The sequence below is a fragment of the Hemitrygon akajei genome, unplaced genomic scaffold (genome assembly GCF_048418815.1).
Source record: "Hemitrygon akajei unplaced genomic scaffold, sHemAka1.3 Scf000082, whole genome shotgun sequence".
Classification (NCBI taxonomy): domain Eukaryota; kingdom Metazoa; phylum Chordata; class Chondrichthyes; order Myliobatiformes; family Dasyatidae; genus Hemitrygon; species Hemitrygon akajei.
The window spans coordinates 671,169-687,767 of NW_027331968.1; the positions used below are offsets into that span (position 1 = coordinate 671,169).

The 16,599-nt window shown below is 44.9% G+C and overlaps 1 protein-coding gene across 8 annotated transcripts in view; it reads left to right on the forward strand.

The window, feature by feature from the left end:
• Window positions 1–614: 614 nt before the first annotated feature.
• The window catches only part of LOC140722631 (NACHT, LRR and PYD domains-containing protein 3-like), a 54,046-nt gene continuing 38,061 nt past the window's right edge, over window positions 615–16,599 (forward strand). For 5 of the 8 annotated variants that reach the window (XR_012097693.1, XR_012097696.1, XR_012097690.1 and 2 more), the window contains exons 1-3: window positions 615–770; window positions 3,214–3,382; window positions 14,532–14,628. Coding sequence is in view for 1 of the 8 variants with exons in the window: in XM_073037335.1 (XP_072893436.1) it covers window positions 14,619–14,628 (10 nt within the window). In the remaining 7 variants the exon portion in view is untranslated. Of the gene's footprint in view, window positions 771–3,213; window positions 3,383–10,949; window positions 11,170–14,531; window positions 14,629–16,599 lie in introns of all 8 variants that reach the window. The other 3 variants (XR_012097697.1, XR_012097694.1, XR_012097695.1) reach the window with 2 other exon arrangements.

A 16,599-nucleotide genomic window follows, 5' to 3' on the forward strand; every position in this document is an offset into this window, starting at 1 on the left:
CACCATCTCGGATCGCAAGACCCTGTAGAGGGTAGTGAGGTCAGCTGAGAAGATCATCGGGGCCTCTCTTCCCGCCATCACGGACATTTACCCTACACGCGGTATCCGCAAAGCAAACAGCATCATGAAGGACCCCACGCACCCCTCATACAATCACTTCTCCCTCCTGCCGTCTGAGCACAGGCACTGAAGCATTCGGGCTCTCGCGACCAGACTATGAAACGGTTTCTTCCCGCAAGCTATCGGACTCCTCAATACCCAGAGCCTGGACTGACACCTTACTGCCCTATTGTCCTGTTTATTATTTATTGTAATGCCTGCACTGTTTTGTGCACTTTATGCAGTCCTGGATAGGTCTGTGGTCTGGTGTAGTTTTTTTTTCTTTTCTGTGTTATTGTTTATGTGGTTCAGTCCAGTTTTTGTACTGTGTCATGTAACACCATGGTCCTGAAAAAAAAAAACACGTTGTCTCATTTTTACTAAGTACTGTACCAGCAGTTGTGGTCGAAATGACAATAAAAGTGACGACTTGAATCGGCAGCATCTGCGGGTTTGTCTCCGAGGCCCCGCCCACGCTCTGATGACGCATTAAGCACACTGCGCATGCTCACATTCCCGGGCTGGGCAGTGATTTTTTTTCTTTGTGTTGAAGCGAGTCCGGAGCGGCGGATTGTACGGGATCCGGATCGGGAGAGGGTCCTCGCCCCCTCGGGCGGGGAGCCGGGGGGTCGGATCATTCTCTGCGGAGCGGAACCGACAAGATCCATGCGGTGAGTATTGAGTCCGGTCCCGACCGATGCTGGGCAGTGAGTCCCGTTAACTTCCCCGAACTCGCGGTCTCACCCCGCTTCCTGGACAAAACCTACCGGGGTCGGTCCGGGTTGTGAGACCTTCACATCGAACCTGGGGATACTTCCTATGATGTGTTGATAAAAGTTGTTTCGGGGAGAAGTGTAAATGCCAAAGTTCCTGTTGCTCTATCTTTGTCATTTTATTACATAGTAGTATGTACTGTTAATTCTGTATCTGTGTATTGCTGGAGGGCCATCAGAGATCGTCCTTGATCCCTTCTCCCGCCCGTTCCATCTGCTTAATCCCTGCCCATCTTGTTCAACCTCTGTCCAGCCTGCATCCCACCACCTCGATGATAAATATCGACAATCTCTCGTCTACCGTTGCCTTCATTGTGAAGTCTTTTGCCTCACGGAGTTATTTCTGAAATCAGTGTTTGTTACCTGGAACTACCAGAGGATTTATCTAATGCAGAATGTGGAAGGATAGAGACAGTCACTACAATTTTAGTTTTAAAGTTATCAAATGGCCGCCGTGTTAGACGGAAACTCTCAGTGTTTATAGTTGAGTCCGATATTTCCTGTTTTGGTCATGTTTGGAGAGGCAATTTTCCTGTTGCCGGGATCTGCAGGGAGTGCTGCACAATTTTATCGCTCTCTGGTCATTTCCCCTCATTGAGAGTTAGTGGCCTCGGGAGCAGATGGAACAGACTGATAGTGGGGTGGGGAGGATGTTGTGAGCATTCACTGTGTCGACTGTATTAACCCTGTGTTGGAATGCAGAGAAAACTAATGAATGTGGGACTTAAATTTGTGCAACTTTGTTCAGGCCGTCACAAATATCTTGTAATCAGTCAATGGTTGTGCATCATTTAAAGTCAAAAGAGAAAATGCTGGAACCGTTCAGCAAATCGGGCAGCATCAGTTCTGATAATGAGTCTTCCACAGTTTCTCTTTCCACAGATCCAATCTGATGTACCGAGTTTCCAGCATTTAATTTCAATTTGAAATGAAAAGCCTGTTATTCCTGTTAGCCTACAGGAAATGTGACGGCCAATTGTGTTGGGCAAAATCTCATTTAACAATCGGACAATGATAAAGTGCTTTCAATTTAGCTGTCGGAGACAATGTGAAACGTATCCCTGCCTGCTGGTGACCCACGCCCAGTTTTCCAGCCCAATATCTGCTCCAGTCAGAGGATTATCAGGTTCCCATTCTGCCACAGGTTGATGTAGGAGTGTTAGTTTTTGAACTCTGAATGGCCGACACACTACAGCATGTTATCAGCAGCAAGGGTGTCCTGGGAAATTGGTGCTTGGACTGTAATCCCGGTATGTAGACTCCTGGAATATGGAACTGTCAGTATTTGGGATTTGACCAGGTCAGTACCTCTGTAGCTGGGGCTGAATGTTCCTCCTCCCACAATGAATCAGAAGTCTCAGGTTGCTGGACATTGGTTGTGGGGAAATCCCTGATGTGGGGACGATGAGTGAGGATTCTGGTGTCGGTAAGTGACACGTTCAGCTGTGTGACCCTATCACACATTTTGACCCTGGTGAAATGGATGTGGGGATCGAGCTGCTCGGGCTCATGAGGTGTTGAGCGAGTGTTTATGGTCTGGTCTCAGATGTTAGATTCTGGAGTTCCTTTGGAGGCAATGAGTGCTAATCTGAGGAGAGAATGAGTTCCTATACCATCCCTCACATGGAGAGGAGGTCATTAAATGTTTGCAGCAGAAGAATTGGACCCAGAGGTTCAGTGTTCAAAGCGTGTTTAGACATTTTCCCTCACTGTCACCTGTCTGTTAGGCAATGGTCCTGGACCTGTGCTCATTGGAGTTCAGAAGGACAGTGGGAGTGGTGGTTGTGCTTGTTTAAGGTAACCTACTGAATGCTGAAGAGCCTGGATACAATGGACATGGAGAGGATGTTTCCATTAGACGGAGAGTCTGGGATCTGAGAACACAGTCTCAGAATAAAGAAGCTTCCCTTTAAAATTGAGATGAGGAGAATATCAAGTAAAGGGTGACTGATCTGTGGAATTTGTTGCCACCGAGGGTGGATGAAGCTGTTATTGGGGTATATTTATGGCAGAGGTTAATATATTCGTGTTTGTTCCTAGTAGCTTCAGGGTTACAGGAGGAAGGCAGGAATATGGTGTTGGAATGAAATCAGCTATGGTTGAATGGTGGGGCAGACCAGATGGATCAAATTACCTAATTCTGTTCCTGACTGAATGATGGCTCCTTCTTATCCCATATTGTTTTCTGACGTGTGAGGAACAAATACAGATTTGTTCTCTCAGATCATTATATTTGTCTTAATGTTTAAATTTCAGTGAGTTTTATTTTTAGGAACATTGAGCAGTAATGTTTTGCTCTCCTTTGTGTTGTTAACGTGCTTCATTATTTTTCATGTTAAAGCTAGATCTGCGGTGAGAGATTTACTGGAAGAAAAGCCCACAACTGGAAGCAAACCACAACTGAGGATGAGGGAAGATCAACAAGTGAACCAGTCCGAGGACTGAGACCATCAACTGGAGAGAACCCTTCAGACTCAGAGTTTCCATTGATTCAGTCAGGAGAAAGTTTGGTGAGTCTCATTTACTCAAACACTGGTCCTTTAGACATTACATACCTGCACAAAGAAAGGTAGGAAATAGTTGGGTTGAGACTGAATGTGCCCAGAAGTACCAGTTATTCCTCTGTCAGACCCAGTTACAATCACTTCAGCTCTGGCAATGTTCTGTCAGTATCCCAGCTCTTTAAGGTCACTTACATTCCCTCAGTATTTGCTCATTTCAAGGTCTTGCGTCTTGTGAAGTAGCTTTTCGTCACTTTTGAGTGGGGAGATGGAAACAAAGTGGAGAGTTTATACTTAATATCGTTCAAAAAAAGTAATTCTTTAAACTTACCTGCTGCAAACTTGCTTGGCCTTTTCTCCTTAGAGTGATGGAGAATGAGAGGTGACCTGATAGAGGTGTGTAAAATGATGAGAGGCATTGACCATGTGGATAGCCAGAGGCTTTCTTCCCAGGGCTGAAATGACTGACATGAGGGGGTATAGTTTTAAGGTGCTTGGAGGAAGGTAGAGGGGGAATGTCAGGGGAATTTTTCCACACAGAGTGGTGGGACTGTTATGCATTGCTGGCGACGGTGGTGGAGGCAGATACAACAGGGTATTTTAAGAGACTCTTAGATAGGTACATGGAGCTCAGAAAAATAGTATTATGCAGTTGGGTAATTCTAGACAGTTTCTAGAGCAGGTTATATAGTCAGCAGAACATTGTGACCCAAAAGACCTGTAATGTGCTGTTGGTTTCTATGTTCCATGTTCAAACTTACTACCTATACCCTATATATTCCCAACCAAATGATTGATATAGATGACAAGTATAACCATGAGGAACATCACGAAGCACTGGCCTGGAGTCCAAAAAACAGCCCCTCCCCATCACCCTCTGCGTCCTGCCATTTAGCTGTTCCCAGACACTGGGGCTCTGTCACAAACACAACGTTCAGGAAGATTAGTCAGTAATTAACATGCAAAGGGAACTGTTGCTTCCTGAAAGGTCTGATCCAGTCTGATTCAATGGACCAACTCATCCCTTCTTTATGACTCAATTTTTCCTGGGACCCATCCTCCCATGTTATGCTGTGTCTGATAACCCACATCCCCTCCCTCCCTCCATCCCACTAATGGCCCCATACCATTTCCACCATTTACCCCACACCCACACACGTAAACTGATCCACATCACCCACATCCTCCATTCCAGCTTGGGGAACCACAACTAATTGACCCCACAGTCTCGTCTTGGGAACGAAACTAAATACAGATCTGCAAGAGCAGACAGCTGGACTCTCCAGCTGTCTGGCTCGGACCCGCCCACTTCCATGGCAACTAACCATATAACATATAACATATAATATAATATAATATAATATAATATATAACATATGACATATAACCATATAACAATTACAGCACCGAAACAGGCCATCTCAGCCCTTCTAGTCCTTGCCAAATGCCTACTCTTACCTAGTCCCACTGGCCTGCACCCAGCCCATAACCCTCCATTCCTTTCCTGTCCATATACCTATCCAATTTTACTTTAAATGACAATACCGAACCTGCCTCTACCACTTCTACTGGAAGCTCATTCCACACAGCTACCACTCTCTGAATAAAGAAATTCCCCCTCATGTTACCCTTAAACTTCTGCCCCCCAACTCTCAACTCATGTCAACTTGTTTGAATCTCCCCTACTTTCAACGGAAAAAAGCCTATCCACGTCAATTCGATCTATCTCCCTCATAATTTTAAATACCTCTATCAAGTCCCCCTCAACCTTCTATGCTCCAAACAGTAAAGACCTAACTTGTTCAACCTTTTCCTGTAACTTAGGTGCTGAAACCCAGGTAACATTCTAGTAAATCTTTGCTGTACTCTCTCTATTTTGTTGAAATCTTTCCTATAATTCGCTGACCAGAACTGTACACAATACTCCAAATTTGGCCTTAACAATGCCTTGTACAATTTTAACATTGCATCCCAACTCCTATACTCAATGCACTGATTTATAAAGGCCTGCATACAAAAAGCTTTCTTCACCACCCTATCCACATGAGATTCCACCTTCAGCGAACTATGCACCATTATTCCTAGATCACGCTGTTCTACTGCATTCTTCAATGCCCTACCATTTACCATGTATGTCCTATTTGGATTATTCCTACCAAAATGTAGTACCTCACGCTTATCAGCATTAAACTCCATCTGCCATCATTCAGCCCACTCCTCTGACTGGCCGAAATCTCTCCGCAAGCTTTGAAAACCTACTTCCATTATCCACAACGCCACCTACATTAGTATCATCTGCATACTTACAAATCCAATTTAACACCCCATCATCCAGATCATTAATGTCTATGACAAACAACATTTTACCCAATACAGATCCCTGAGGCACACCACTAGTCACCGGCCTCCAACCTGACAAACAGTTATCCACCACTACTCTCATGCATCTCCCATCCAGCCACTGTTGAATCCATTTTACTACTTCAATATTAATACCTAACGATTGAACCTTCCTAACTAACCTTCCGTGCGGAACCTTGTCAAAGGCCTTACAGTAGTTCATATAGACAACATCCACTGGTTTACCATGGTCAACTTTCCTCGTAACCTCTTCAAAAAATTCCATAAGAGCTGTCAAACATGACTTTCCACGCACAAATCCATGCTGACTATTCCTAATCAGACCCTGTCTATCCAGAGAATTATATATACCATCTCTAAGAATACTTTCCATTAATTTACCCACCACTGACGTCAAACTGACAGGCCTATAATTGCTAGGTTTTCTCTTAGAACCCTTCTTAAACAATGGAACCACATGTGCAATATGCCAATCCTCCGGCACCATCCCCGTTTCTAATGACATTTGAAATATTTCTGTCAGAGCCCCTGCTATTTCTACACTAACTTTCCTCAATGTCCTAGGGAATATCCTGTCAGGACCCAGAAATTTATCCACTTTTATATTCCTTAAAAGCGCCTGTAATTTCTCCTCTTTAATGGTCATAGTTTCCACAACTTCCCTACTTGTTTCCCTTACCTTACACAATTCAATATCCTTCTCCTTAGTGAATACCGAAGAAAATAAATTGTTCAAAATCTACCCCATCTCTTTCGGCTCCACACATAGCTGTCCACTCTGATTCTCTAAGGGACCAATTGTATCCCTCACTATCCTTTTGCTATTAATATAACTGTTGAAACCCTTCGGATTTATTTTCACCTTACTTGCCAAAACAACCTCGCATCTTCTTTTAGCTTTTCTAATTTCATTCTTAAAATTCTTTTTATATTCTTTATATTCCTCGAGCACCTCATTTACTCCATGCTGCCTATATTTATTGTAGATCTCCCTCTTTTTCCGAACCAAGTTTCCAATATCCCTTGAAAACCATGGTGCTCTCAAACTTTTAACCATTCCTTTCAACCTAGCAGGAACATAAAGGTACCCTCAAATTTTCACCTTTTAATGACTTCCATTTCTCTATTGCATCCTTCCCATAAAACAAATTGTCCCAATCCACTCCTTCTAAATCCTTTTGCATCTTCTCAAAGTTAGCCTTTCTTCAATCAAAAATCTCAACCCTGGGTCCAGTCCTATCCTTCTCAATAATGATATTGAAACTAATGGTATTGTGATCACTGGACCCGAAGTGCTCCCCAATACATACATTCAACACATACTAACACTCAATTTACACAAACCCGTGATCAGCCCCCTTCCTCACCCCTCCTGAACAGGAATACTACCGACATCAGCTGGAATTGGCAATGTGCTGCGATTTGCAGGAGGTCCCTGTGGAACCTCCGGAGGTCAGAGGGACAGAACAGAGGGTTTGGCTGACCGTCATTTCACTGTGACATCCCTGAGCTCCCCAACAAATCCATCAAACTATATCTGGGGGAACTTCGCTGACTAACAAATATAGTGCATCTCAGCGATCAGCTGTTTGAATGATACACTGACTTAGAGGAAGGAGTATCTGTGGTCCACATTGTCAGAGTTTTTAGTTCACCAGGAGACGAAGACTGTAGGGATGAGAGGCCTTCTGTTAACTGATACGAATCTGTGTTTACACTGCTAGCAATTCCAGTTTACATCAGTAAAACGATTCTTTGTGAAATTATAAACAACAGGATACTGCATTGACTGATGCACCCCACAACAGACCACCCTGGAAAGTTTTCCCCAGAAGCGTTTGGGGTTTTGTGACCCAGTTCGAGAAAAGGGCCATAATGCCCACTCCATCAACAACATGGCAACGCTGGGCTGATAGCAGGAGACTTAAACTCATACAATACAAGATTCAGTGATGAAGCCTGTTAAATTTCCTTCATTGTCCCCCTGAAATCATTAAAAACGTCCATTGAACAGCTTTTGAAAACAAGTTCTCACCCACACGTGACATCACTGTGTACCCCCACATGCCTGATGTCACGTGTGGGTTCGCCACATCGGGATGTGACGTCACGTGTACCCCCTCATGCCTGATGTCACGTGTGGGTTCCCCACACCGGGATCTGATTTCACTCTGTACCCCCTCATGCCTGATGACACGTGTGGATTCCCCACACCTGGAGCTGACATCGTGTGCGTAGTTCCTTACGTCACACTGGCGCTGAGACGGTTGAACTTTACCAGCTGAGGTAAAAATTACCAGACCCACCCACACCACCCCACAGTCAACAGAGGAGTTACGCTCTTCCCATTGGTGTGAAGTGATGTCAATCACTGGTTGCATCCAATAGCAGAGGCAGACCAGCTGAGAAGGCGTTACCCCCACTGAATTCATTTCTTGCTCCCGCTTCGAACTTCCCGTCACAGCAGAACAAATCCCAAAGTAGATGTCCAGCTTTTTGAATTATTTCCTTTTTCCCTCCACGGGAAGTTGGGTGAGTTTGTGAAATGACGTCTGCGGCCGAAGTATAATCTGTCAGTGACAGGTAGGAGGAAACTGCTCCTTGATGCAGGCTTCTCGTGGAATAAGTGATCTGGCAGAAAGACGTAGGTGAGGGATTTTACTGAGAGGATAAAGGTACTGTGAGAGGGGGTGAACAGCATGGGGTCTGAGAGGATGTTTGTTCCAGCGGGGGTTCAATGAGCACGATGGGGAAGAAGCCCATTGAAAGTGGGGAAGGGACATGAGGGGCTCGTCTGTGGAAATGTCTGAGCCCGATGGCGGCAAGCAGAGATATTCTCCACTTTGGGGGGGGGGGGCAAACAATGGCAGACCGTTGACCTGCAAGTTTGGCCAATGATCTGGGCAAAGCGGAGATTGAACTGGTGTTGGGGAGTAAGGATGCACTGGTCTTGGATCTTATTGAATGACAGGATGGACTGGATGGTCTGAATGGCCTGTTCCTGTTGTCTGTGTATTTAACGAGAAGGAATAACCAGACCCTGCTTGGGTCTGCAGGATTTCCCAGTGAGTGTTGAAAGGACAAGTGCTTGGAGCCCAGTTTTTCTCAAACTGTGTCAACAATTTGGCTGAGGGACCAAATTCAACATTTCCAAGGCTGCTTTTGAAAAAAAATATTTTTATACATTGATAACGACACAAAATGTATATTTATGATTATTGACACAATATATGTATTTGTATATTGTTAATTATATAGAACTTGCATTACCATATTGATAATGACATAGAATTGTGTAATTTATGTTCCGTGTGTTATCTGAATGTACTTGGCTGTGATGCTGCCACAAGTCAGTGTTTCTCTGTACCTGGATTAGAGGGCATGAGTTGTAACGAGAGGTTGGACAAACTTGTGTTGTTTTTTCAAGAGCAGCGCAGGCTGGGGTGAGACGATGGAGGTTCATAAAGCTACAAAATGTATAGATAGAGTAGATAGAGAATAACTTTTTACCCAGAGTATAAATGTCTAAATCAAGATGCATGCATTTAAAGTGAGAGGGGTAGTTTGAAAGAAGATGTGAGGGGAAAGTTTTTTTTTTACACCGAGTGGTGGTTTAGTGGAATGAGCCGCTTGGTGTGATGGTAGTGGCAGATACATTGGGGACTTTTAAGAGATGTTTAGATAGACATGTGGATGTGAGGGAAAATTGTGTAGGCAGAAGGGATCAGTTTAGTTGGCAATTTGATTAATTGAATAGTTTGAGCACAACATTTTGGGCCGAAGGGCCTGTTCCTGTGCTGTACTGTTCTATGTTCTGTGTCTCTTGTCGAAAGGTTTCGTGGTTACAGAGGCAAAATAAGTGAGTGAGAACAACAGGTCAACTGGAGACCAATATGGGAAATCTGAGATCTCCCACTACTATAGGACAAATTGAAATCCTGAGTGTGATTCAATGGAGATGGACTTAGATGCAGAGGGTAGGGAGGGAGGTCCAAGGTACATTGTATTTATTGGAAGAGTTATTGGTATAAGAATGAAAATCACTTTAACAATTATTTGGGTTTTGTGGAGATTGTACCTGGAATATGGTGTAAAATCCCGCTTCCCATACTAACACGGGTTATACAGACCAAAGAACAAACTGCCAGAGGAGCTCAGTGGGTCGGGCAGCATCTGTCTTTGAGAAGGGACTATCAATATTTTGGGCCGAGACCCTCCCTCTGGACTGAGAGTAGATGGGAAATAGTCAGAGAAAAGAGGTGAGGGGTGGGGATGGGGCAAGAGCGGGAAGGTGAGAGGTGGATCCAGGCGAGGGGGGAGGTGGGATGGTGGATATAGTGACAGGGATGGGAGGTGAGTGTTTGGGGCAACACGGGGCTGCAGAAGATGGAAATTATTTCCATAGAGGATTAACAAAGAGGTAAGGGAGTATTTGTTATAGAGAGTGCAATGAAGATTCAACTGACTGATCCCTGGAGTGGTGGGGTCATCATATGAAGAAAGATCAAATGCGATAACCCTTTCATTTAGAGAATCGAGGACTGAGAGGTGAACACATTGAAATGCACATCATTACCGGTTGAACCAGGGATCCCAGTCTCTGAAAAAGGGGTTGGACTGTCCGGGACTGAGATGAGGGGAAATGTCTCCACTCCGAAGATGGTGAATGTTTGTAAATCCTCACCACAGAGGCGGTGAAGACTCAATGATCTCCCTCACAGAATAAAGAGGCTGGGAGATGGATGGAGACTGAAGGGATTGAGGCAATGAGGATTGGGAAGAAATGTGGCTGAGATGGGAGAGCATCTATCATTGTCATTGGTTGGAGGGTCTGAAGGGCCTCCTCCTGCTGTTTCTCACTTGATGTTTCAGTGTTCCTGTCCAGTGATTCCAAAGGAATATGAATAGAAATTAGTGTTTGTAAACATAGAAGTGGTTTGAACAAAACTTGCACGATTCCTTTTTGGGTCTGAATCGTCTGTTAGACAGTAATGGGAATCGAACCTGTATTTCTGTGACCTATGCAGTACAGGGATGGGATGTGTAAGATGCAGAGAGAGCAAAATTAAAAATGTAGCTGGTGTAAATTTGAAATGTGGAAATTTTGGCGGGTAGATCAGGCAGCGTGTGAGGAGTGAAGAGCAGAGTCACTGTTTTAAATGAGAGACCCTGCGCCCATCACATGACCCTGTTTCCTGCTCCCTTTTTGCCACAGATCGGCAGCATTTGCAGGTTTGTTTCTGAGGCCCTGCCCCCACTCTATGACGTACGATCACACTGCGTATGCTCAGTCCCAGGATGGGCAGTGATTTTTGTGTGGATGAAAGCGGCGGATCGTCTGTGGGGCAGGGATCAGGAAAGTGACCTTGCCCCCTGGGGCGGGGAGCCAGGGGAACGATCATTCTCTGTGGGGCAAGACCAACGAGATCCTGCAGGTGAGAATTGAGGCCGGTCGTGAGCAATGGTGGGCAGTGCTTCCCGTTATTTCCCTGAACTGCCGGCTTCCACCGCTTCCCAGACAGAACATATTCTGTGGGTCCAGGTTGTGGGAACTTCACACCGAAACTCCTGAGATGACCTGCCGCTCAGCCTCTGGTGCTGCGGTCCTAGGAGCGGGATGAGGTGGTGAGGCCGGGACTGGATCCATCCTTTGAGATATACTTTATCTCCATCACCTGGCCCGGTAGCGGATCAAAACTTCACCTGGATTGATGCCTGGGTTTGATAATTGTTTCTGTGTAACTGGGCTCCTATAAGTATTTCTACACTTCACTTAACTCTCCCCGCAGAAGATCCAACCCAGCAACCCAGGCCGCCTAATAATTTCCAAACGATTAAATTGAGAAATCTGTTTATTATTGTCATGTATAGAGGCTCACTGGAAATCTTATCTTGTGTACTATCCACACACATCAATTCATTAAACAGTACATTGAGGTGATACAAGGTAAAATAATCTAAGTGTTACAAAGCATTATGGTTCTAGAGAAAGTGCCGTGCAGAAAGTGTCAGGTCACTTCAAGTAGCACAGTGTGGTCAGCTGTCCATCTTATCACACTGGGGACATTCAGTTTGCTCAGAACAGCAGAATGGAAACCGTCTTTGTGGTACATGGCTTCAGGGTTTTGTAGCTCCTCCCTGATGGGGAATATGTGAGAAGTGAGAATGTCCCAGGTTGTGGGGATCTTTGACTACACGGCCTGCTTTACTGAGGCGGTGGGAAGTGCAGCCAGAGTCCATGGAGGGGAGGTTGGTTTCTATGCTGTGCTCAGCTGTGCCCACAACTCTCCGAAGTTCTTTGCAATCATGGGCGGAGCAGTAGCCAGACGAAGGTGTCAGGTATCTGGATGGTATACTTTCCATGGTGCATTGATAATATTTGGTTAGGGGAGAAGGGTAGATGCCAAATTTCCTGTTGTTCTATCTTGGTCATTTTAGAATCTTTTATACAGTAGTATCTACTATTAATTCAGTATCTGTGTATTACTGGAGGACCATCAGTGATTGCCCTTGATCTTTCTCCCAGCTGGTTTCATCTCCACATCCACCGCCATCTCGTTCAACTGGTGTCCCCCTCTTAGTTTACCGCAGATCTGCAGCATCTGCGGGTTTCATTTCGAGGCTCCGCCCCCCACACTGATGATGTAACAATCACAGCGCATGCTCACTGTTCCTGGATGGGCGGCAGTTTCCTTTCCATTCTGTGTTGGGATATTCTGCGGGGTCGGGATTGTGAGAGGACCCTCGCCCCCAGGGGCAGTGAGCCGGGGGAAGCATCACCAGCACAGGTTGAATTAAATGCAGCACGAGGCAGGGTAGAAGGAGACAATACAACTTTAATTTATTGATAGAGAATGTTGCTGTGCTACTCTTGGTTCTAATTAAATTCAGGATATGTCGTAGAGCTTTGTTATTCATTTTTTCTGTTATTTTTGCTGAGCCGTTACTCAGTAACAGCCCACGAAGGATTGTTGCACGTTTTATTTTTCATTATCTGATCACTGCCCCTCAGTGAAGAGACAAGTGACCTCAGGAGCAGATGTAACAGATTGACAGTGAGGTTGGTGACGGGGAGGATGTTGTGAACACTCACTGTCTGGACTGTATTGGAATGAAGAGAAAACTAATGAATATAGGCATTGCATTTCTGCAAAATCTGTTCAGGATGTCAGAAGCATCTTGAAAACCGTTGGTGTTTGTGCAGTATTTAAAATAAAAAAGGGAAATTACTGGAAATTCTGAGAGACCCCCAGCCTCCCAGATGACCACATCCGCACCAGGTGCACCAAGCTGCAACTCCTCAGAGCTCGATGTCATTCACAGTAAGTTATCAGGGAACCTTGAACATCATCATCTCCTCAAAACTAATCAGTAAACTCCAAGACCTGACCTCAATACCTCCTGGTGCAATTGAATCCTGGATTTCCTCACTTGTAGACCCCACCCAGTTCAGATTGGCAAAAACAGCTCCTCCTCAATCTCCATCAGCACTGGAATACCACAGGGATGTGTACTTAGCCCCCTGTTCTACTCGCTTTACGCCTGTGACTGTGCGGCTAAGTACGGCTCCACCACCATATATAAGTTTGCTGATGATAGCTCTGTTGTGGACTCTATCAAAAGGGGAGGTGAATCAGCATACAGGAGGGAGACTGAAAACTTGGCTGACTGGTGTAATAACAACAACCTCTCACTCAATATCAATATGACCAAAAAACTGATTGTAGAATTCCGGAGAGGGAAGCCCGCGGTCCTTGAGCCAGTACTCATCGGAGGATCAGAGTTGGAGGGGGTCAGTAACTTTAAATTCTTGGGTCTCACTCTCAGAGGTCCTGTCCCAGACCCATCATATAAATATAATTGCGAAGACAGTACAACAGTGTCTCTACTTCCTCAGGGGTATGTGGAGATTCGGTATGTCGCAAAAACGTTGGCAAACCTCTGCAGATGTGTGGTGGAAAGTCTGCTGATTGGCTGCATTACGGACTGGTCGGGGAACACCAATGCTTTTGAGCAGAAAATCCTTCGAAAGGTACTGGATTTGGTCCAGTATGTCACGGGGAAAGGTCTCCCAAATATTGAGTTTATCTACATGAAATGTTGCCGTAGAACAGCAGCATCCATCATCAAAGATCCTCACCGCCCAGGCAATGCACTTTTCTCGCTGCTGCCATCAGGTAGAAGGTACAGGTGCCTCAGGACACGCAACACCATGTTCCAGAACAGTTACTATCCTCCAAACATTTGGATGTGAATGTACAAGGCTTGACCAGTAAGTTCGCAGATGGCACAAAATTAGTGGATGGTGTTCACGGTGAAGATTATGGTAGCTTATTGGGGATCTAAATGGGCAGAGGAGGAGTAAATAGATTGAAAAACCAACGCGAGCAACAACGGTTTCATATAGAGGCTGGTGATTATGTGGAGGGAATTGCCAGAGGAAGTCGATGAGGCAGACCCAATTGTATAATTCCAGAAGCAGTTGGGATGTGTAGATGGAGTGAAGAGGCCAGTAGGGAAATGGGCCCATCACAGGAAATTGGGACCATCTCGGTGAGCACTGTAGTCAGCATTGTCTCATTGGGCTGAAAGGTCTCTATCTGTGCTCTGTTGCTCTGTAACTCTATCAGTAGATGCACTGGACAGGATTACAGACATGGTGTGGGAGTTCATGTTAACAGGGAATGTTTTGTCCCTAAGCCAACGGATGCTCTGATACAGTGGATGGCGATACTGTTATTTGCAAATACTGTAATCGTACTCTCTCTGACTCACTGTCTGCTTGTTTGTAATTCAGGGTATCACCAGCAGGTGGAGCTTTCCTGCACCGGGACCAAAGTATAAACAAGACGACGGCAATCAACAATCGTCAGTCAGATACAGAATGGACAAAGGTATGATCACTGGGATCATTCTAACTGAACTTCTGTCCTGTTGGCACACACTAGTACAAATGAAAAACTTACACAGATGCTAACTGGGCACAGAAAACTTTCATCAAGCAGTATCATTGATCCCAGTGGTAAAGCAGCCTTGATGTAATTGATCAATCTAACAGTTCCAGCTCAGGGACCTGACACCGATAATGGTCGAATCACTCCACTCACCTGAGTGAGTTTCAAAGCTTCACCTGAGTGAAAGGAGCAGGTACTCCTGGATCAGGTGGCTGTGAGTGAAACACAGGAAGGCAATTGCGGGCTTGTGGGCTATGTAAAAGTCCTGGGTCAGTTTCTGTTTCACCTCGAGACAGGCCCTGATGTGTAAGATATCTCCAACTTTCATTTATAAAATTCAGAACCAGATGGTAGGAGCATTTCCAGGAATTCAGAGATTGTGTGATAAACGAGCATTTCAGGATTTGGAAAGGCAGCTATCAACTCCCTCCTGGTTTTCTTGGCTGCTGCGGAAAGGAGATGAGGGGAGTTTCTGAAATCTGTTTTCTGTAGCTGAGCCAAGAACATTGGCAGCATTGGGAATGGTTGAAGATCAGTTGACATCTCATTCCGGATAAATATGTGGTTTGCTTCAGTACTTTAATACCCGAATCCATGTCTGCGCTGTGTACAAATGGTGAATGTGAGTTCTCAATATTTCCCTATTCAGTTGGCCTGCTACCTGGATTTAAAATTCCCAGGATCTCTGATGGAAAACCCGGTATAGCCAGTGAGCAAATGTCTCAGTCCCCAATAGGCACTGTGATTGTGCTCAACTCTGATTCTTGGGGGAATAAAACAGACATAACAGCCTGGACACAGGTCCTTCGACCTAGCTAATTCATGCTGATCCAAATGTCTTTTGTGCTTGCTCCATTTTCCAACAGCTTTTCCCAAATTTCCCTTATAGACTTCTATCCATTTCCCTGCCCACATCCTCTCAACTTTGTAAATTAATTTGTGTTTACTGCCTCCTCTGGCTGCATGTAATTTATACCCATCACCCGCCACGTGAACGAATGCCCCTTCGGTCCATATTAAATTCTGCCCTCGAGTCTTAGACTCCTCTACCCCGGGAAAAAGACTATGACCATCTACCCTAACTACGTCCCTGATTATTTTTATGTACGTGTGTAAGGTCACCCTTCAAGCTCCAATTATCCAGGGCAAACGGTCCCAGACCAACCATATAACAGAAAACCCAACATCTTAGTCCAGTGACGTACTGGTCATTCTCCACTAAACTCTTTCCAGCTTAATCTAGTCCATTCTATAGAACCAGAGCTCCAGAGCAGATAGTGGAGCGGGGGTGAAAATAAATAATGTTAAAAGTTCATGCAAAGTCAGAAAAAGTCTTTTGTGGTGGTAATAATCTTCTGAGGTGTGTCTATTTCAATGCAAGGAGTATTGTGGCGAACGCTGACGAGCTGAGGGCATGGATTGACAAATGGAATTACGACATTTTAGCCATTAGTGAAACTTGGCTACAGGAGGGGCAGCTTAATGTTCCAGAGTTCCAATATTTCAAACGTTGGTAGGGGCAGAGGAATGAAGGATGGGGAGGTAGCACTGCTAGTCAGGGAAAATGTTACAGCAGTGCTCAGGCAGGACAGATTAGAGGGCTTGTCTACCAAGGCCATATGGGTGGAGCTGAGAAACAGGAAAGGGATGACCACATTAATGGGGTTGTATTATAGACCACCCAATATTCAGCGAGAATTGGAGGAGCAAATCTGCAGAGAGATAACAAACAACTGCAGGAGACAGAAAGTTGTGATTGCAGGGGATTTTACTTTTCCACACATTGATTGGGAATCCCATGTTGTTAAAGGTCTAGGTGGGTTAGAGTTTGTAAAATGTGTTCAGGAAAGTTTTCTAAATCAATATATAGATGTACCAACTAGGGAGGATGTAATATTAGATCTCCTATTA